This window comes from Teleopsis dalmanni, chromosome 1 (assembly GCF_002237135.1).
Source record: "Teleopsis dalmanni isolate 2A chromosome 1, ASM223713v2, whole genome shotgun sequence".
NCBI lineage: Eukaryota > Metazoa > Arthropoda > Insecta > Diptera > Diopsidae > Teleopsis > Teleopsis dalmanni.
The window spans coordinates 111,681,150-111,704,577 of record NC_051846.1 but is presented as its reverse complement, the minus strand read 5'-3'; the positions used below and the strand labels follow the sequence as shown (position 1 = coordinate 111,704,577).

At 32.3% G+C, this 23,428-nt stretch overlaps 1 protein-coding gene across 1 annotated transcript in view; it reads right to left on the bottom strand.

Moving 5' to 3' along the window:
* The window catches only part of LOC119676457 (probable serine/threonine-protein kinase DDB_G0277165), a gene marked incomplete at its 3' end in the record, with an annotated part of 96,678 nt that overhangs the window by 54,146 nt on the left and 19,104 nt on the right, over positions 1-23,428 (bottom strand). The window contains 4 exon segments of the mRNA XM_038087700.1: positions 11,814-12,706; positions 12,789-12,912; positions 12,997-13,167; positions 13,218-13,333. Coding sequence (XP_037943628.1) covers positions 11,814-12,706; positions 12,789-12,912; positions 12,997-13,167; positions 13,218-13,333 — 1,304 coding nt within the window.

Below are 23,428 nucleotides of genomic sequence, written 5' to 3'. Positions count from 1 at the left end.
ATGCGGAGTGCTGAGGAATTAGAAAACTACGATTTTTTGTGAAAAATATATGGCGATTACCGCTTAACACACCCAACCGAATGATTTTTTCGGAGACTGGCTTGTCACTTCTGTACTTGTACACCATAGAAATTCACTTCAAGTACATGTTAAAAATTTTTAACATAGAAAGCTCTGGTTTACCTAAAATCTTAGCTATATCTCTACTGCAAGAAAAGAGCCACTTCTTTAAAACTTGGGATGATCTAGCAACGGTTCACGGCGAAATGCTGATAATCGACAACATAAATTCGTGGAAGCAGTAGCAGCAAAATATATTAGTAAAAATCGGTGTTGAGTTTAGAGAAAAGTTCGTACCAGAAAGTCGACAAAGCTTAACTTGTGTTTTACACAGACAACTTAATTTTGACTTAGTCAACAATATTTTCAAAACTCGAGGAGAAGTGTTAAAGCTCAACAACGCTCCTTATATGAACTCGTCTAATCGTACGATATGCGTTAAACTTTGACAGAATATGTATCAGAGGCGAACAACAAAATACATGTGTTTTTGAATGTTTTTTGTTTTTGTAGCGAATTGTATATTGTTTACGGTGGATTTGTGTGTACGATTTTTTTTCACTTTTAATTGTATTTGGACTTTCCGTATTGCAAAACTGAATTATGTTAAAATCACATTTTTAATGCACATTAAATTTCAAGTATTGTTTGTGAAAAAAAACACATATATATCATACGTTTTTGGTTAGTTTGAAATTTTTAGATTAATTTTAAGTGCATTGTGTAATAGTTAAATTTTTTACCTTTTTTTTTCAAGGTTAATTAGTTGGTTGAATCGACATTAACAACACTTTAATTTGAGAGATAATTTCTACGTGTGATTTGACGATATCCCATTGCTTTCTTTATTATTGGTGAGTTTATTTTTTTCTTTACTTTTAATTTGTGAATAAAATTTTGGACGTAATTTGCATGATCGGTAGCTGATATTTATTGGTAATCAGTACAGAGACAAAGAAATAGAGAAAATATGCAACTGAGTAGAACACGAAATGTAATTAATACTACAAATTTAAATTAAATTCAAGTTGATGATAATGTTGATAATAATTCAGTGTGTTCCTTTGCGAAGTTCGTTCACGCCTAATTTTGATCCCTTTCATATTGGTTCTATGAACTTGGTTTGTAGGCATTGTTTACCTAAGCATTTTGCTTCAGAGTCTTCAATCCGTGAAAGAAATTCCTTCAAAATTTGTTGCCATAAGGGTGAAGTTCATCTTCCACTATTAACACAAAATTATTTTTTGTATAATTCATTGTATGATGGTCTCACATCAAATGTTAAAAATATAAAGAAAAAGTCCAAAAATTATTTCGACAATATTCGGTCTATGCTATGGTCAGTTCGGAAGCTAATATTGCTGACACAGTTTTAAGAGGAATTTATCATTTCAAAATTCACGACATATTTTATCACAGAGCAGGATCCATGATAACAGCATCTGATCGTACGCCAAATTATTTCCAGTTGCATATTTACGATGTCGGTACGGCTGTTCAATATAGAATGCGAGAGCAATCAAATAAAATTTGCGATGCTGTTTTGATGAGACAAATTTCTGTGGAATTGAATAGAATTAATCCATTTGTCCAACTTGAACTGATGTTGCGGTTATACTTTCGACTGTAGATGGTGAACCACCATTTGAGAGAAATATGATATCTTTTTCAAAAACAAATTTTGTGGTTAAGAATGTATCAGTATTAGATTCTACTTTGGATCCACTGGCATATCCTTTACTATTCCCAAATGGAGATTTTGGTTAACACTTTAATATATCGCATAACGTGCAACAGAATTCTAATGGTAGACAGATTCGAAATAAAGTTACAATGTTACAATTTGCAATTTTCAGATTTACAGTAAGGGATCAATTTAGCTTTTTGCATAAATCGCAAAAATTATTTTTGCAGTACATTGCTGATATGTATGTGAGAATAGATGCATGTCGACTAGATTTTATAAGACAGAATTGAGTGAATTTGAGGGCAGATGTGTATAACAATATTACTGATTATTTGCAAACGAATCAAGTGGGAGATGGTAGTGGGTAAAGTAATTTTACCTTCATCTTTCACTGGTTCTCCGAGAAACATGTATCAAAATTACTTAGATGCAATGTCAATTGTTCAACACTTCGGCAAGCCACCGCTTTTTGTTACAATGACTTGCAATCCGAATTGGCCGGAGATTGTATATAATATCGATACTAATGAATCATCTCATTTTTGACCTGAAATAGTTGTGCGTGTATTTAAATTGAAGTTAAAAGAACTCATATCTAACATTTGGAATAAATCTGTTTTTGGCAAAGTTGAGGCTCTTACATATACAATTGAATTTCAAAAAAGAGGTTTGCCTCATCATCACATTTTGATAACTTTATGTGAAAATGACAAAATTGTCGGGTCGACTGATATTGATAAAATAGTTTGAGCAGAGATACCGGATAAAAACTTACAGCCAAAATTACATGAATGTGTTGTCAAACACATGATGCAAGATGGAAAATGCTCAAAATAATTTCAAAAGGATTTTGAACAACCAACGAAGGAATCAGTTAATGGTTATCCGTTATATAGACGACACGGTAATAATGTTTCCGTTGATGTGAGCGGAAAGTCTTTAGATAATCATTATGTCCTTCCACACAATCCATATTTGCTTGAAATATATGATTCTCACATTAATGTCGAGCTGTGCACTTCCGTCAAAAGTGTTAAATATATATATATAAGTATGTATATAAAGGTCTTGATAGTGCAACTGTTTTAATTCAAAGTGAAAACACAAACGAAGTTGTACAGCAAGTACAAGTTGAATTAGATGAAGTTAGAAATTCGATACGTGGGATCAACTGAGGCTATGTGGCGGTCATATGAATTTCCTATGCATTTTCAGTATCAAAAACTCCAAAGAGGTATGAAAAGTCAACTTGCAATGCTAAATAATAAAAATATCCAAAAGCTATGCTCTCATTCTACTAGTGAGTTAGTTGATAAAAATATCACCCCTTTGATAAAGAAAATGGAAAAATCTATTATTGAAAAAGGAACCATATTTGGTCATTCAAAGAGGCAAAGAGAGAGCCCTGAAAATTTTAAAATTCTCAAACAAAAGAAGTTAGAGTCATCATGGCTAAGTAATGATAATCGTTCCTGTGGATGAAAATGAAAACAATTGTAATGTAGACCAAAAAAAAGATGAAAAAATTATATATTTGTTGAAAAGTGTGAAAATGAACAAAACAAAGAAAAGAATTGCGTATTATATGTTGATTTAAATGTAAAAATCGCATTATTTGTTTGCTGCACAAATTATCGGAAATTTAATGAGTAAAATAAATATATAAAAAGAATTGTGCATGAGCAAAATAAACAAGAATTGTGCAATTGTTAATGTTTATTTAAATAAAAAATTTTAAAAAAGTTTTCAAAAATGCATTCAATTGCATTTCGAGTTTTAGCGGAGGATTTGGCTCAAGAACAGGAGCAAGAAATTTTGCAACAGAGGATCAATCGCAGAAACTTACATGTTAAATTTAACTCTTTTCTAAATTTTTAACTCTTTTTTAATTAATTAAAAAACAACCTTACGTTATGATATCAATTCTTCAAGGTCTTTATTTTCAAACATTCACTGCTTTTATACAAAATTGGCGTAAATTATAATTTAATTTTTTTATATAATTAGGATAGAAATGTCCTTCATGCTTCAATTAATGACTTAATAATAGTTTATGATTGTGCAGATGTTACAATAAAAAAGAAGCAATGTTTTACCTGCACATAATTGCAAAAGTTTATTTTAATTTATTCTAGGAATCCCATTCATTTCAGAATTTGGTTTCCTTTCATTTTTCTATTGTTTTAAAAACAATAGTTAACACTTTAATTAGTGGAAAAAACCTGTGTGAATAAAATAAATAAAAAAAAATTTAAATATTTTAAATTTGTTATACTTTTATTAAAACAATAATATTAATAAAATATATTAAATGAAAATTTTGTTATATTAAATTTATTAAAATAATTTTATTAAAATATATTCGGAAAACTAATCAACTCTTGTGGATAAAATAAAAAAATAAAACTTTGAAAATATTAAATTTATTGTAATAATTTAATTATAATAATAATTTTATTAAAATATATTCAAAAATCTGATCATTTTCAGTTACTTTCATATTAAATTAAACTATTTTTAATACTTTTTTAACTTGTCTTCCCATCAATTTGCTTGGGAAAGAATTTGTGTAAAATTAGGAAAAAACTCCCATTCCCATGCGATTCAGAATAGGCCTGTCTATTTCTAAAGAGAATTGGGAATAGTGAATCTAATGTCAGACAGTTGGTGAAAATTTAGTTGAAATTCCAGTAAATTTGATAGGTGTTGAATATAACATAGTACAAGACATATTTGGAGATATATGAAGCAATTTTATCAGATAGAATGTTAAATTCAGTTGTGAAGTATTGAATCGCATTGTTGGGTTTATCACAGTTTTGACACAATTATTTGTGAGGATAACAGCGAGGTGGGGATAACAGCGAGGTGTGAGGATAACAGTAGAATTTTTGAATACTTTGATTGTAAGTTATTTGTCACCACATAAGCTGAAGCTCAAAATTAATGCGATAATTTTGTTAATTCGAAATTTAAATACGAAGCAAGCTTTAGTGAATGGGATGAGAATGTAAGTCAAAATAATGCATAATAAGATAATAGATTGTGAAGTGCTTACTGGAGTTTCTCTTGGAAAACGTAATTTGATTCCACGCATACACTTGACGTATTCAGGGACTGCAATACCATTTAATTTTCAAAGAACACAATTTCCAGTCATCACCGCATTTGCTATGACAATTATCAAAATCCAAAGGACAGACATTTGATAGAGTTGGAATATTGTTGAGGAGACTTGTTTTTTCGCATGGTCAACTTTGCGTTGCAGACAGTAGAGTTAGATCTATTGACGGGCTTAATTTTTATGTCAGTAATAAAGGTGAACAAGGTCATTTGGGTAATGATGAAAGGGTGTTATTGTTTACACTGAAGTTTTGAGAACTTTGTAATATAAAATACAGAATTATTATTAAACATTATTATCGTTTTGGATTTAGTTCAGTTTGAAAGTTTTTGAATATTTCAATTTTTTCATTTGTTCATTTGCCAAGTTCAATTCTTTATTTCTTGCCGTCACTGCATTCAGCGATTTGATTTCGTAATCACAGGATAGAAGAACTTGTTTGACAATTTACGACGGGAGCGAGATGTTGTGCAAAGTCGCATTGTCGAAATTGTTACTTCATTAAAGAATAAACGCGATCAATTGAAAATTGAACGCGATTCATTGAATAATAACCGCAATCAATTGAAGGTGCTGTTCTGCGCTGATTGAATTGCTGATTCCTATGCCGATAGCTTTCCGGTATCACCTGAAGAACAAATGTACGCAGCAGAAGTTAAGATAATTTCTTTGTTGAAAAGATTTAAAAAATAGAGTATCAGTTCGAGACTTAATCGGTATTTCATTCAAACAATTCAACAATATTTTATACTAATTATTTTGGCGTCCTTTCGCAATTGCATACTTGGTCACATATGAAGACAAATTCAAATTGGACGATTTGATTCGATTGTAAATTTTGTAAATTGTTTTCTGCAACTCTCTTTAGATTTTGTTTACATTTTATTCAAATTTTTCAATAAAATTTAAATACCATTAATATTGTTTATAAATTGTATTTTCAATTGGTCGAATTTCGACCACTAGCGACCCTAGTTTATATAAATAAGAAAACAAATATATAAATAAATAGATGAATACATTAATTTTAAATAAATATAAGTAAATTTAAGTAAATTTAAATATATAAAAAATATCTATATTATATATAAATATATAAAATATGTACTTTGAAATTTTTATAAAGATGGTATATCAATACATTTACGTTTGCGTCGTGTTAAAAATGAAGTTAGAAATAATTGTTCAATTTCTACAAATTTTAATTAATTAATTATTTAATAATTTTAATTAGAGAGATTTTGAAAAGTTGTAAACTACAACAACAAAAAATTCTATCTGATATTATTTAATAAATGTTCTCTTTTCATTACTAGTTTCGCTACTAGTTCCCTCTAATAGTTTCTTTTTAGATTAACATTAAAAATTAGAATTGTAAAGTAACATTTGTATAGCTTCTTTGCAAAATTGCACAACAAAAAAAAAAAAAAAGCTCTTTATATTAGTGACGGCGCGTGCCCTATCTGGAAGGGTGTGCTGGCTTCCATGTATCGCTTGCTTTTACATGTATCGCTTCAATCAAAAATGACAAATTGAAATAGATGAGACGTTTTATTAATAATAACTATACTACATTAGGCAACAATATATTCACAATACAATATTTATCAATTCATTAACAAAATAACATATTAAATAAATTAATTAAATTATTAATAATATATATATATATGTGGTTTCACCCACCGATTGCCTTCATATTATATACAAACACGATTTACAACGTATTTTATTTAGTCAAAATTCTTTATTAAATATATTTATACAAAACTATTTTTTTACACCGTTCGCGCACACGACATACACTGCGTACTGCACTTTTACTACTCCTTCTGTTGATTCTGTCTTTCGTTCGTTGTGTCATTTTCTGTCAGTGTTACCCTTTGCCGTCTTTATGTCAGTGTTGCCCTGACAAAGGGTTGTCTGTCGTTATTATGTCTGGGCACCATTCCTACATATATATATATATATATATGTATATCTATAATTGATACATTATATTAATATGGAATAAACACAATTTGTCATATACTTCTCACAACATCAAACCAACTTTTTTTTAAACAAAAGAACCTCTACTCAAAACCATACATATTTATGCAGTAATTAAACAAAATCGAACGACTTGCAACGCATAAATGAGCGACTGCACAACTAGCGGCACAACTAGCGGCACAACTAGCGGCAGAAATTCGTGAGTACTACTACTAAAAGAGGAGAGAGGAAATGTAATAAAAATGTACACTGATGTGAGCTGCAAACTTAAGTGCAGATCTAACCGCCGCGGCAAATCATCATGTTGGACTCTATGCATGCAGTTGATATTCAAATAGAACAGAACAAATGAGCACAGCTAACAACTATAGAAGTTAAAATAAGATAATTGATTGAGCTTTCATAGACAATTCTATTTAATTGTCTTTGCTAATTGTAAAAATATTTAAAGATTGTGCAGCCTTGGATACTTATGGAAAAACATAATTAGTCATTGTTTCTAATTTACCAGGCACGTGTTTTAAGCTTAGCACTTGTAGTCTAACAAATTGTATACGGACTTAAAACTAAATAAAAAATTTGAATATTTTTCAAAGATCACCGATGATATAATAATCGGTGATCTTTGCAATAATCGAAACAGCGTTGCATGGTCAGCCAAATTTCAATAAATTAACTAAAATATTTATTGTTGTATTTTCATTACTATTCGAACCCCACTAATAAATTCTTATTGTCATAAGACGCGTCAATTTCGACAAAAAAATTAACATTACAATTTATTATTTTTTATTAAAATTTTAATGTATTTTATTTTATACTATGTGACCCCGCAAACTTCGTGCATGTAACAGTCGATAAATGTTATATTAAATTTTAGGTAAACTAAATTTAGAAATTTATTAACGTAATAAAATGAATACAAAAAATTATGATCAATACTTTATTAGGACATTAATATATAATCAATTATTTCAATGGTCTGTCAGCAAGAAGTTATGGGTTGCAGTCCGATTGATTCTCTTCAGTAAAGTACCTTGTGATATACAATATTTTTTGTTTTTTTATCAGGCGCAAGAACAAATAAAGCAGATGGTTTGCTTACAGGTGAACATGCCACTTACAATTAACCATGAGAAAAATATGCATTTTCTAGATTCAGACCACAAACACTCAAGAATTGGTCTTGTGATTTATTTATCATAATGGCGAATGCAAGCCGTATAGGAAATTAAATCCGTTTAAACTCAAATGGCATATCGGTTGGGATCATTGAAATCCTCGGAATAAGAACTTCGTCACTTTTGAATTTTCCCTTGAGTATCGTTGCGTGAATCACATTGCTCATCAGTTTTGTTATCACCAATCGCGTTCCATTGCATAGTTTTGGTTGGTTTAGATTTCAAAGTACAATGACTACCGAACCAACCTTTAGTTGTAAACTGTGCGGTGGTAAACCAGGCACATTCAAGGAGTTCAAAAATTTAGTTAAATAGTTAGTAGCTTTTTCTTCGTTTGTTACACAGTCAATAGATTTGAATGTATGCAGAGTACCAACGATTTGATTTTGAATTACAAAGTTTAAGTCATCCACATCTTTGTTCTAAGCCGCCAAAATTGCTGGCTCACTCAACCATTTGTTATTTTTATGATTATCAATGATGTTCAGAAATACTTCATTGATGAGTTCGATGAGTTTGATGAGACGAAATTGCAAAAACTTGAAGAAAATGCAATTAATCCTCTCGATTCTTTAACATGCACACGGCCATAACCGATTTTTAGCAATTGCTTGGAGAAATCTTCATATATTGATGACAGTATTAATTTATTATATTTGATATTTATTATGTTTGAAATTTGAAATATTTGAAATATTGATGACACACAAAAAAACAAAAAGAAAATCAGTATCACTCAAATGTCGAACTGTAAACAGTTTGAAACAGAATTTATAAATTTATTATTTATGTCAAAGTAGTGGATTTTTCTAATATTTTATATTATATTCTGCTATTCGAAGCGGAGGCGAATCCAACCAATCAAAGATAATTAAAATCGGTCTAGCCGTTCTTGAGTTATAAGCAAACAATCTAGAGTACAAAGAAGCGCCACGCTCATACAAACGAAATACCCACTTCATTTTGCTGGTGGATTTATAATAAATCCACCCAACCTCATGCAACGATGTTCGATCGAATCACAACTGGTTGATGTTCAGTTTAAACTCATTGCAACCCACAATTGTTTTTATACGCCTGTTTCTTTTGCCTTTCTTGTTTTTATATGTCTATTTTATTAATATACACTGATTAGTAGCGAAGTGAATGGTAAAGAAGTCCCTGAAACAATTTTTCCATATAATTTGTTGCTTTATCTTCTTGTGCTGGAAATCCCCATATAAGTTTCACCTTTAAAATTTAGTTTAGAAGCTGCTCTTGTTCACAACGGCAATGAACTTCCCACTTTACCATTAGCGCACGCCGTTGGGGGAAAGGAAACCTATAATGAAGTCGCGAAAGTTTTAAAGTTAATTCAGTTTAACGAATTCAATTGGAAGCTATGCGCCGATTTAAAGGTTGATTTTTTGACTAAAGTGCAATTAAAGATAACAAAAATGTAGAAATCTGATTTAAAAAATGTACTTATATGTACTCTTTCTGTATTTTTGTTTTTGAAGACTTTTGCATTAATGACTGGTCTGCAACGTGGTTTTACGAAATATTGTTGGTTTCTGTGTTCATGGGTCAGCAGAGCAACAAAGGATCATTTTCTACGCTCATCTTGGCCAAAAAGAGAAGATCTCACAATAGGAATTCAAAACATCGCGAATAAAGCTCTTATGTGTTAGAAAGTTTTGGCACCTTTGCATATAAAACTTGGCCTAATCAAAAATTTTGTTAAGGCTCTGTAAAAAACCGAAATCCCTACTTCCGAATATTTTACATATTTTTTTCCCGGCATTTCTTTTGCCAAAATTAAAGAAGGAATCTTTGTTGGACCACAAATCAGAAAACTGATGAAGGATGAAAAATTTAATAATGTGTTAAATAAAGAAGAGTTGAAAGCATGGACTTCGTTTAAGCAAATGGTTATTGGCTTCTTGGGTAAAGAAAGAGATTCACTTTATAGAGAAATTTTTTCATCTTTAATTAAAAATTACAGTTTTTGGGGCAAATATGTCTCTAAAAATGCATTTCTTGCAGTCTCATGTGGACTTTTTCCTTCAAATTTTAGTGCAGAAGGTGATGAACAAGGTGAAAGGTTTCATCAGGATATCTCTGCAATGGAAAAAGATATCAATGATATTGCGACGCAAGCAAGTTGGAAGATTATTGTTGGACAATTATAAGAGAAACAAATCCACTATAAGAAGATTGCTCAAAGTATACATATACCTCATTATATTACATAAATTCACTTTTAATACTGCAGTTTCACGTTCGACGTCAAACTTTTATATAAAATGCAATATATTAATATTTAATAATATTAATTTTTAATTTTTAAATAAACTCTGTACAATTTTATATAATACTATTCAGATTTGCATTTTAAATTTTAAAAAATAAATTCGAAAAAATGATTTATCTGATTTGTTAATAAAAACCACTATTTTGGGCAAATTTGGAAAAAAACTACTATGGTAACTTTAGAAATAAATTTACGGGGCCATATGTAGGGTGATGTTTTGAGAAAAGTCAAAATAACGGTTTTTTGCAAATAACTCGAAAACGGTACACAGGAAAAATCGTTGTTATTTTCGAGTTCTACGGAAAATTTCCCTATAGGAAATATAAGTCTCGTCTTTGGAAATTTTTTGCTGTAAACTAGTTTATTAGCGCTTTTGAAGAAGGCCACTACAAATTATAACCCATGTTCTGCGTATTTTATTTTTGTGATTTTTTTAACACTTCGATATTTAACGTTATGCGTTAGATTATTATTATTAAAAAAGAACGAATTCCCGCGCTTATCCAATCGGTAAATTTTTTTTATTTTCACGCTTGCAACACTATTATACACATTCTGTCAAAGTTTAACGCATATCGTACGATTAGTTTTTGTTTGGCGTCTAAACAAAGAAGTCGAAAAATTTTCGTGTGGCGATTGGTAGCTGAATTTCATTCAAAAAAAGCGTCGTTGTGATTTGGCCAAAGAGATGACTTCCAACGCAGATAGTGACCCCACATTCATCGAACGCATCATAACTGCTGATGAGACATGGGTCTATGAATTTGACATGCCCAACAAACAACAATCGACCGAATGGTGCTTCGAAGGTGAACCGAAACCGAAAAGAGAACGCCAAAGTCGGTCCAAAATCAAGGTTATGCTGACTATTTTCTTCGACATTCGTGGTGTTGCGCACTATGAATTTCTTCCGGACGGTCAAACGGTCAATAAAGAGTATTATTTGGCCGTTATGCGTCGTTTGCGTGAGGTCATTCGCAAAAAGAGGCCAGATTTATGAAAAGAAAACTCATGGATTTTACAACACGATAACGCACCGGCTCACACAGCGTTGGTTGTGTCGCAGTTTTTGGCCAAAAATTCCACCAATATCATCAACCAAGCACCGTATTCTCCATATATGGCCCGTGTGACTTTTTTCCCGACTCAAATTGCCATTGCGAGGAGCATAGACGCGTTTTGAGACCATAGAGGCCATAAAAGAGAATTCGCTGAGTGAACTAAAGGCCATACCTTCGGCGGCCTATAAAACTTGTATGGAAAATTGAATCAAGTGTTGGCATGCATGTATTGCCGCAGGAGGAGAGTACTTTGAAGGCGATAATAAAGAAAATTATTAAAAATTAAAATTTTGGGTTTTTTTTTAATTCTCGTTCTATTTGGATCATAAGGTAAATACGACTATTACATCAAAAGCACAAATCAGCATTTATATACTCCTTAAATAATTAAATATTAAAAATATATGCATACCTTGTTAAATAGTTGTGGACAGTCTTCAAAACTACGTTTCCTGTCATGTTCTCCACTAAGACAATTGTATTTATATTTACACTCGTTGTATATATTGGCAGACTTGGAATCTATCGATTCATTTGAGTTATTTAAGGAATGTTTAATTTCACTGGGATTCAAGCTTAAATTTCGTGAGTGATTATTGTCAAATCCAAATTCCAAGCTGACAGGATAATTAAAAGTATTAGTATTTTGTCGAAATACCCTATTTTCTGCGTTAAAATCATTGTTTTTAGGATCAGATAACTCATAGTCTTTATAACCGCTATGTGGAAGGGAAGATATTAAATGCGAATCTTTACTAAAAATATTATTGCTATCTGTTATAGCTGGTTGGTAACTATTTTTTGTAGCGTGATTTTCGAGATTTGATTGTTTGTCTTTATATTTAAGGGTATTTTTACAAATTTTTTTATTTATACTAATTTGATTTTCTGTAGTAGCAAAAGACTTATTTATATTAGAAAGTTTTGATGCAGTACGAGGAGCCAAATTACCCGTTGATAGTATTGGCAGCAGTGTATTATTTGAAGAGTATTTGCAATTCTCCTGATGATGTATTTTATCTTTAATTCGATCTTGCAGAAGTAAATAAATGGCAGCAACATGATCATAAGTATTTTTTTTTAAACTTTCTTTAGTTTTTTCAGGCGCTATGCCCGCAAATTCTGACATAATGTGAAGTATATCATCATTCGGTTGAATACACGAAGTTCCGTCTGTAGCAGTATTAGACACACTTTGTATTTTAGATTCTTCACAACACAACCAATTATGCCGTTTTATTTGCTCTATTGTATAACGTTTTGTTGGGTCCAAAACTAGCATTCTTCGAATAAGATGTTCACAGTCTGATAAGAAAAGTTTTTACTTCGTGACAGGTTATCTAATGTTTAATAAAAACTTAATATTATATATATAAAGAACAATTACCTGAAGACATAAAAAATGGAATCCGAAATCGACCAGAAAGCACACGATCTCTTAAAGTTTGCAAACTGGAACCATCGAATGGTAATGCACCACAAACTAATACATAAAGAACAACACCAAGTGACTAAAAAGAGAATATAAATTAAGATAAGTACAAGGCAATAACTCTACACAGATATACAATTACTCATAAAACAAAAATATGTACCCAAATATCAATTTCTGGTCCGATGTATTGCTTTCCCTCGAAAACTTCTGGTGCAGCATATGGAGGCGATCCACACCATGTGGCTAATAATTCTCCAATTTTGAAATTGTTGGAAAAACCAAAATCGGCAATTTTTATTTTCATGTGACAATCCAGCAAGAGATTCTCAGCCTATAATAAAGTACACTTAATGCACATAAATAGAATAATTACTTTATTACTTTGAGATCTCTATGCACTATTCCTTTTTCGTGAATATACTCAACGGCAGATAAAATTTGAGAAAATTTAAATCTCGCAACCTTTTCCGACATTCTTCCATACCTAGCTATGTAATCTGTAATTTTAAAATAAATTACGATTCAGTTTTTTTTCAACAAGCAATAATACACATATTTAGTGAAAAGTATGCTTATAATAACGTACAAGAGTCTGCATACGCATTTCATTGGGAAAGTTCAAATTCTAATTTCTTGTATAAGATGTTTTCTCTGATATTGCCATTGTGGAAAATATAGACACTGGAAAAAATCTATTTATTTATTTCAACTAGGGGCCAATCGCAACATTAAACGCCAATATCAGTTGGCGGATTTGTAGTTATGAAAAAATTATAAAATTTTTCTTTATATGAATACTTTATTATCTTATAAAATTGTTTTATCAAAATGTTTTCCTTTAAATTATCTTCATCTCCAAATAAATGAAATGCTTTCACATAATTAATTTTGCAAAACTAGTAAAGGAAAATAAGTAAATTTTCAATTTATAAAATTATTTCGAATTATTTTAATTAGAATAATAACATATTATGTAAAAATATATCCGTATATTAAACTAAAAATGAGTGGATCATTTATTAAAACTAAAAAGTAGTTAGCGTCAAAAGTTGTAACTTACGCCTTTGATGTTGCCATTTTAATCTCAGGCAAATACTTGTCAGCGATTAGTAAGCTCATGGAATCGGCACTTGGTGAAATTTCCAAGTGCGCTTAAAGTAACGGCTTAAGAGTTAATCTTACTAAGACAGAACTAATTATGTTTACGCGGTAAACCAAAATACCTACCTTCAACTTACCTAGGCTGGATTGAATTGCATTAAATCTTTCCTCGAAGGCTAAATATCTTAGCTTCGTCCTTGATTTCAAACTAAATTGGAAAAGGAACATTGAGGAGAGAACTACCTTTGGACCTTTGGGAAACGATGGGGATTTGCAATGTATGTAGTTTACGGAATGTACACGACAATCCTCAGGCCTATCATAACCTATGGATTCCTGGTGGCTGGTGGTGCCAGACGATGGACAAAAAATGAAATTTGACGCGCATTGGAAAAGTACAGAGATTGGTTTTTTTGGGTATCACCGGAGCAAACGCCTCAAGAAGACTTAAACATAATACTACATCTTCAACCACTATATGTGTTTATTCAAGGCTGTGCTGCCAAAAGTGCTTCAGAAGTCTAAGATGTGGAAACCAAGGCAGTCCTACCGACTCCTGGATACTTGCAGCGTCTTTCAGGCCGAGATATATGCTATTGAAAAAGCGACTAATCTTATACAACTAAGTATAATTCATCCTGCGAATATCACGATTTTTGTAGATCATCAGGCCGCACTGAAAGCAATTGAATCCAAAACGATTAAATCCAATATTGTTTTAAAATGTCACACCTTACTGATGAGCATCAAAGATCAGAAGGTCTCTCTTTGCTGAATTCCTGGACTGGATTCCTGGATTCCTGGGAACTGTTAAGGATCACAGAGGGAACGATTTATTGACTAATCGCGAAGACTGTGAAGTCGCTAGAACTTCATGGCCTAGTTTGAAAAATTATACGAAAAGCCTTTGGGATTCAGCAAACCTGGAGTTCGTGTACTTACTGGAGTAATAACGGGCCACTGTATCATTGCGCCTATGCTCCGTCCAGGACTGCAGACAAGGTGACTTCAATATCTTGGAGATCGCTTTTTCACAGGCCTGGAAGATATAACGAAAGCAAACTTATCGGATCTCCTCGACTTCATCTGGAAAATCAAATTGTTTGACAAAGATAGAAGATAACAAAGGTTAGCAACTCGTCTCTCATATCCTAATCTTTGAGGGTATCACAATCTCTCCGAGTGGAAGTACTGATAACTGTCAGCACGTGCCTTCTCAACCTAACTTAGCGTCAACTATTGGATCAAGAGATATTTATATGTGATTAAAATTTAATGTTAAATTATGTTTTATTAAACTGCAATACCATTTTATACTTATAGTTACCAAGAATATGCACAAATACATTACAACAATGCACTGCACAATGGTAATGCACTTGCAGTTGGGCAGAGTTACCGTGAAGCTTATCCTTGACAACAGATTTTTAATTTAAAAATTTTCATAACTATTTATCAGCGAAAGCACATCCATCCCCACACGATGGGTTGGAAGAAAGAGTTGTACATGTAGATAGAATAAAACCGGAAACTAGTATAAGACCTTTGGTCTTACAATGCACTGTGAAATTTTTATTTCTACTCATTCACAAATATGATACACAGAAAAAACTATAGGAATATTTAAGCTGATGCTTTTAAATTATCACCCAAGAGATAAGGGTTGGAATATTTCAAGGCAAGGCATGCCTGTAGTGAAAGTAGACTAAAATCCAGTCCGGTGTCGGAGAGTATAGTCTAAAAGATTAAACAAACCATGAGAAGGCGCTAGAATAAAACAACTAAATGTCGTCTTTTAAAAAAGTGTGCACAGCAACTATTTCCATAGATTAGGGGTGGTTCATGTTGCATCATTAAGGGACACGGAAGTGTACAAGGTCTGTTTGCCATACCAAGGGTGGCTACTTCAACTACGAAAGAAAAAGGCTGTGCATAGTATAGATATCGTATGTTAGAACCGGCTTTTACACTAACAACTAAAAGAATTACAACCGATCCCCGTAAGGTTCCTAAATATGACAGTCTGGACGCAATATGCTATTTAACTGCTTAGAGCTGGGGGTGATTGTATAATGGGAATTAAGTAAACCTGAGTGAGATACTGATAAAACGGATCTCAGGCCTCTATTTTATCGGAATGGAGGCAGTAACTGCTACAGCCTCTCTGCAATGCAAACAGACCTATGGGGTCAAAAAGCAGTTACACGTCCGAAGCGTAAATAGCGGCAAACATGAATACAAAAAAAAAAAAACAGAAATGTGAAAGCATGAGAAATCAGGATTGTGCCTTACAGGATAGTAGTATATAGGACAGATTCAACAATAAGAAGTCTAGTAGATATGCTATAAGATGGTAAACGAGGGATGTTATTGTGGACATCAAAAAACTTTACGAATTAGCAGCTATTGGGTAAAATGATGAAAAAGCAAAAAGTTATTAAAAAAGTATGGCTGCCCAACATCACAGTTACCCAAAAAGAAAAATGAGCACAAAAGGAGTTTGGCAATAGCATTGAAACTAAAGTAGTGAATCGAAATGAAACACACAAATCCGGAAATACAGATGAAATATCATTAGCAAAAAATGCTAACAATGGTATATTGACTGTAAAGGACCTTACAAAGGAAAAAGCATATCAATCTAAAAAAGTGAAAGAAAAACTATTTCGAAAAAGAAAGCCTAAGAAAGAACTCAAAGAACTAGACTCGGCGCTTTCACACACCACTTTAACAAATTCTATTTATGCGGATATCCTGCATAAGAGAAAGACTGATACTGCTCTGAAATCATTAGGTGAAAATATCAAATCAAAGTGTCGCACTACGAAGAATGAATTTACTTGAAATCCAAGACGTAACTACAAAAGAGGTGCAATTGATCTTAGAAAATATTAGTGAAAAAATAGCATACATTGTCATATATTATAATATACTTAATATATCATAATCATAATTATGCATAATATATCATAATCATAATTATACATCATTATATCATGTGTGTGAACCACACCTAATTATAATTATATTGTAAGACTCTCTTTTAGTTTTTAAGACAATTACTATAATTTTAGATTTTAAGATTTTTGAGAAACAAATAAAGAGTCAGTTATAAATGTACTGCAGAAGAGTGCGTTTCATTTCAACTCAACTTAACTATATACCATTTGATCAAAAAAGAACGAGAAGTTAAAAAAACACGCAAAATTTTAATTTTTAATATTTTTCTTTCGAACTTTCTAGTGAGCGGACGTGTTTTTAAGCCGGTCACGGAAAAATTTAAATTTCAGTATAAAAAAAAGTACATAACAATCACTTTTAAAAGAATTACTTTTGTTATTAATACAAAAATAAAAAACAGAACATTCTCGGACAAAAAAACAATTCCTAAAAGTTAAAAGGGCATAAAATATTAATTTGAAAATAGCGCGCGCTTTTTCGATTTTTGTTGATTTTTGCACAACTTTAATATATAAAAAAAAAACTCAAATAGCTGACAGAGACAGCAAATTATTTTCTAAAGCTCAAAATAAAAAATAAAACGTGAGCAAGCATTCAAACAAAATATCAGTGCGGTTTTGTGAATATATAAACAAAACAAAAAAGTGCTGATAGAGACAGCTAGTATTTTATTACAAACGTGTTCCACAAAAGCTGTAATTGGAAGCCAGCAATTCATCACAACACAACACAACATCAAAACCAACATACTTGCTAACATTGGATTTTGGAATTTGAAGATATTTATTTTATTAATTATTATTATTTTTTATTATTATTATTATTATTATTATTATTCTTTGTATTATTATTATTCTTTTTTTTTCTCTTTTTGTTTTTATTTATATGTTTAATTATTAGAATATAAAGTATAATATTTTACACATTTTCATTTTATTTTTTACATCTTCATTTTTATTTTTATTATTTTTTTTCTTTATATTAATTTAATTTAATTTTACTTATATTTATATAGTTAATTTAACTTAATATCAATTAATATTAATAGTAGTAAAATTAAATAAATCTTATAGCACACCTGCTATTTGCATATATAACAACGTATGCAAATGAGCAATCAAAATCTAGAAAGAAGACATACGATAAGCATTCCAAGTAAACGTAATGCTTATTTGGTAATAGACGCATCGAATACGTTGTCTCTGAAAACTACAGAAACTGACAAAAGTTTGTCAAACATTGCACCTTCAGCAGTTTCGCTTGCATTTTCCGACTTAGCGAGTCCAAAAAATAAAATAAAGGTCCAAATAGGCATGGAACGCTATGTAAATATGAAACGCAAACTAAGTCCTCAAAAAAGCAATTCAAAAGGTGCTAAAATAACTAAAACTATCAAAGATAGTGCAACTACAAACATTCTTTCTGGCAATAGATTTGCTGAATTAGCTGAAACTACAGAAGAAGCTAATCAGCCTATTAACAAAAATTTTAAACCGCCTCCAATATACTTGCGTGAGCGCAGCTCAAATAACCTAGTTACAATCCTTGCAAGTCTGATTGGAAATAATACTTTTCATATTGTTCCCATAACTAGGGGCAATATACACGAAACCAAAATTCAAATTGACACTGAAAACAATTTTAGAGTCATAACCAAATATTTCGAAGACAGCAAAAAAAAATTACTACACATACCAACTAAAGAGTAGTAAGGGCCTTGTTGTCGTAATTAAAGGTATCGAATCAGATGTAGACCCCATTGAGATAACAGTTATAAACATTGTTAACAAAGATAAAATCCCACAACCTATGTTTAAAGTTGAATTTCACCCGGAAGCTTCTAAGCTTAAAAAAATGAGAGCCATCTCATTTACAACCTAAAGTATTTACTTCACCGCAATTAACGTTGAGGAGCCCAACAAAAGAAATGGTCTAGTGCAATGCACAAACTGCTAAGAGTATGGCCATACTAAGTCATATTGCACTCTTCGAACAGTGTGCGTAGCTTGTGGCGAGCTTCACCATAACATAGTTCCGAATGCGATAAAAAATCAATAAAGGACACCAAAACCTAAAAATGTAGCAACTGCAGTGGAAATCACACTGCAAACTACAGAGGCTGTCCTATTTATAGGACATCCTACAAGAAGCAACCCCATTAAATTAGTTGAAGTACCCCAACCTTTAACTTCTAAGTCTGTTACACCAGGTGTTTCATATGCTGATGTCGTTAAATCTGACAATCAACAAGGCCCTCCAGTTCAAAGTAATAGTTTGGAAATCATGATTTCCAGTCTCACCCAGAGCTTAAATCAGTTGTACATGGAATGCAAACGGCTTAAGCCAACATAAACTTGAACTCACAAATTTCATGTCCCGAGAAAATGTGGATGTAATGCTTTGCTTAGAAACACATCTAACAAACAAAAATTTCTTTTCTATTCCTGGTTATTTATTTTATAAAACCAATCACCCAGATGGCAAAGCACATGGTGGTACAGTTATTTTGATACGAAGGCGTCTAAAACACAATTTTCTAGGTACATATGCTCATAATCATATGCAAGCCACATCAATATGCCTTAAGCACAAAGGAAAAAATTTAACTTTATCGGCAGTTTACTGTCCTCCCCGCTTCAACATTACTGAGACCCAATTTACGGATTACTTCTTAACTCTAGGTTAAAGATTTCTTGCGGCGGGAGACTACAACGCCAAGCATACGTATTGGGGTTCACGACTCTGTAATCCAAATGGAAAACAGCTCTACAATTCTATTCTAAATAGAAAAAATGCACTATACGTAAACTCTCCTGGGCAGCCAACATATTGACCTGCTGATAACTATAAAATATCAGACCTAATAGACTTCACCGTGATCAAAGGCATAAGCAAAAATTTTATCTTAACATACACAAGCTGCGATTTGTCTTCTGATCATTCTCCAGTTACATTTTGCTTACTTGATGGTCCTCAGTTAAATGACTGTTCCTATAGCCTTACAAGTCCTAGAACAAACTGGCTCAAATTTAAAAAGTACATTAAGTCACACATACACACAAATTACAAGATAAAATGTAAGTCTCAGCAACCTCGGTTTTAAATTCAATTTTGATTTCAGCAGTAGAAAACTCTACCCCCAAAGACAATAAAATTTACAGATTCAATAAAGTATTTACAAATAGTGACATAGAGAATTTAGTTTTACAAAAACGTAGATTAAGGCGAGAATTACAAAAATCTAGGTCCCCTTTAGCGAAAAACTTATTTAAGGAAGCCCAAAGGAGACTTAGTTCTGCATTAAGCAAGGAAACCAAAGTCAGGCAATATAATTATATTCAAAGCCTATGTCCAAATGGCAAAAACCATTCATCCTTGTGGAATGCTAGCAAAGGTATAAATTCCCCCATAGAATCCGATTCTCCAATAAAAAAATCTCTCGGAAACCGGGCGCGAAGTGATGAAAAAAAATCTAACATTTTTGCTGATTACCTAAAAGAGGTGTTTCAACCAAATCCTGCAACAGGACAATATGATTTTCACACTCAAAATCTACATGCACCATCTATTGACATGAATATCACGGCCAATGATCTTGTTCAAATAATCACAAACAAGTTAGATTGCAAAAAGGCACCGGGATATGATAATATCTCACCCATCATGATAAAAAACTTACCCCTTTTGGCCATACATTTTATCACAAGACTTTTTAATGCCATTATTAAATTTGGCTTTTACCCAACAGAGTGGAAAACATTCATGATTATTATGATTCATAAATCAGGTAAAGATCCCACGCTTGCCTCTTCATACAGGTCAATAAGCTTACTGCCATGCCTTTCTAAACTCTTTGAAAGAGCACTGCTTTTAAAGCTAAAACTGTTCCTTGACGTTCAAAACTTAATACCCTCCCACCAGTTTGATTTTAGGGAAAAACATGGAACTATTGAGCGAGTGAATCGTATAACGAATGAGCTCAGAGAACATCGTTCCGCGGTATTCCCCGATGTTAAACAAGCATTTGATAAAGTATGGCATAATGGACTCATGTATAAGATACGCTGTTCATTACCTGAAAATGTTCACTCAGTTTTAGAATCGTATCTGCATAATAGAAGTTTTAAAGTGAAATGTAAATCATATACTTCTAATAATATCCCAATAGAAGCTGGCGTTCCACAAGGAAGTGTTCTTGGCCCTATCTTGTATGTACTTTACACATCTGATATCTCGATAAGTAGTTTATGTTGTCACCACAACGTTTGCCGATGATACGGCAATTTTATGCCGAAACAAAAACGCTGTGTTAGCTTCAAATCAACTTCAATCTCACTTATTTCGGGTGGAGAAATGGCTGTCAAAATGGCGAATTAAAATTAATGAACTAAAATGTAGACACGTCACTTTTACCTTAAATCGGAGTACGTCTCCAATAATTTCATTAAATAACATTCCCAAACCACAAGCAGATAACATAACGTACTTAGGTATTCACCTAGATAGACGACTAACTTGGCGTAAACATATTGAAGCTAAAAAAATTCAGATGAAGCTCCAAGCCTCTAAGTTGCATTGGCTCATTAATAACAGACCTTCCCTGTGCCCAGAGTATAAAGTACTCTTGTATAACAGCATCATAAAACCAATATGGGTTTATGGTATCCAGCTATTTGGCAATGCTAGTGCTTCAAATATTGAAATTATACAAAGAGCTCAGTCAAAAATACTAAGAATTATCACTGGTGCCCCATGATAAGTGATATACACCGAGATCTACAAATTCAGCTAGTTAAAGCTGAATTTGACAATATAAGAAAAAAATACAATAAAAGGCTGACAGAGCATGTTAATTCCTTAGCAAGAAATCTCGCACTTCTATCCATTACTTCCCGCCTAAAAAGAGCTGACCGTCCAGCCGTTAATTAATATTCAACAGCTTGAAGTAAAAACCGCACCTTTCTTTTTAGTAATCTGTTAAAGTTGAACCACTTTCTTAAGAAACCACCTAACATTCACTCCAATGAAATTTAACCCATTAATCTAAGTGAGGTTCGTGATATAAGGTTTACTTATTTTATTTTATTTTATACAATGTATAGTTAAAATAAAAATTTGTAACATTATGTAATTAGTTATAAGATTTTACAACTTATTGTTAGTCTCATTTTAAGAGAAGATGCAATAAATAAATGTTTTAATAAAAAAAAAAAAAAAAAAAAATTTTTCTTTATTATTGCCTTCAAAGTACTCTCCTCCTGCGGCAATACATACATGTCAACACTTGATCTAATTTTCCATACAAGTTTTATAGGCCGCCGAAGGTATGGCCTTTAGTTCACTCAGCGAATTCTCTTTTATGGCCTCTATGGTCTCAAAACGCGTCTATGCTCCTCGCAATGGCAATTTGAGTCGGGAAAAAAGTCACACGGGCCATATATGGAGAATACGGTGCTTGGTTGATGATATTGGTGGAGTTTTTGGCCAAAAACTGCGACACAACCAACGCTGTGTGAGCCGGTGCGTTATCGTGGTGTAAAATCCATGAGTTTTCTTTTCATAAATCTGGCCTCTCTTTGCGAATGGCCTCACGCAAACGACGCATAACGGCCAAATAATACTCTTTATTGACCGTTTGACCGTCCGGAAGAAATTCATAGTGCGCAACACCACGAATGTCGAAGAAAATAGTCAGCATAACCTTGATTTTGGACCGACTTTGGCGTTCTTTTTTCGGTTTCGGTTCACCTTCGAAGCACCATTCGGTCGATTGTTGTTTGTTGGGCATGTCAAATTCATAGACCCATGTCTCATCAGCAGTTATGATGATTTCGATGAATGTGGGGTCACTATATGCGTTGGAAATCAGCGTTAAACTTTGACAGAATGTGTATAATAGTGTTGCCAGCGTGAAAATAAAAAAAATTTACCGATTGGATAAACGCGGGAATTCAAAAAAAGAACGAATAAGTTCTTGTTTGATCACAAGGTATGGCATTCCAAATATTGCAATAAAGGCAGCAATTAAAGCTAGTGTTCTTCCTTTAAAACTGAGCAAACAGCGAAAATAACCATAATCGCATCAGCCACATTATGATTTAAAGTCAACCAACTGCGAAACATGTTGGGGTCGAATGGATTATCTGTATATGCACTGTTGCAATACGCGATGTTTAAAACATTTTTAACATCAAGTATACATACATCATACTACTACAACGGCGGAATACTAAAAGCGTAAAACAATATAATTTATCATTAGGTATTGTTCAGGGTTCTTAGATTGAACTAGCAGTATAAAATGCGATGTACTATGGAGTTTTGGGAGTCGTTTTACCTGCAGAACGACACTAATCGGTTACGCTTATTATATTGCAGTGATAGTAGTGAAAAAAAGTCATGGATAAACTGCAATAGTTGCGTAGTAAAGATAACTACAATTACAAAGTGGCTGCATGGTGAAAAGTTATGGTTAGCAGTACAATGGAGTCTTCAATCCTACAGAAATCACGTTAATCGGTAATGCTGAT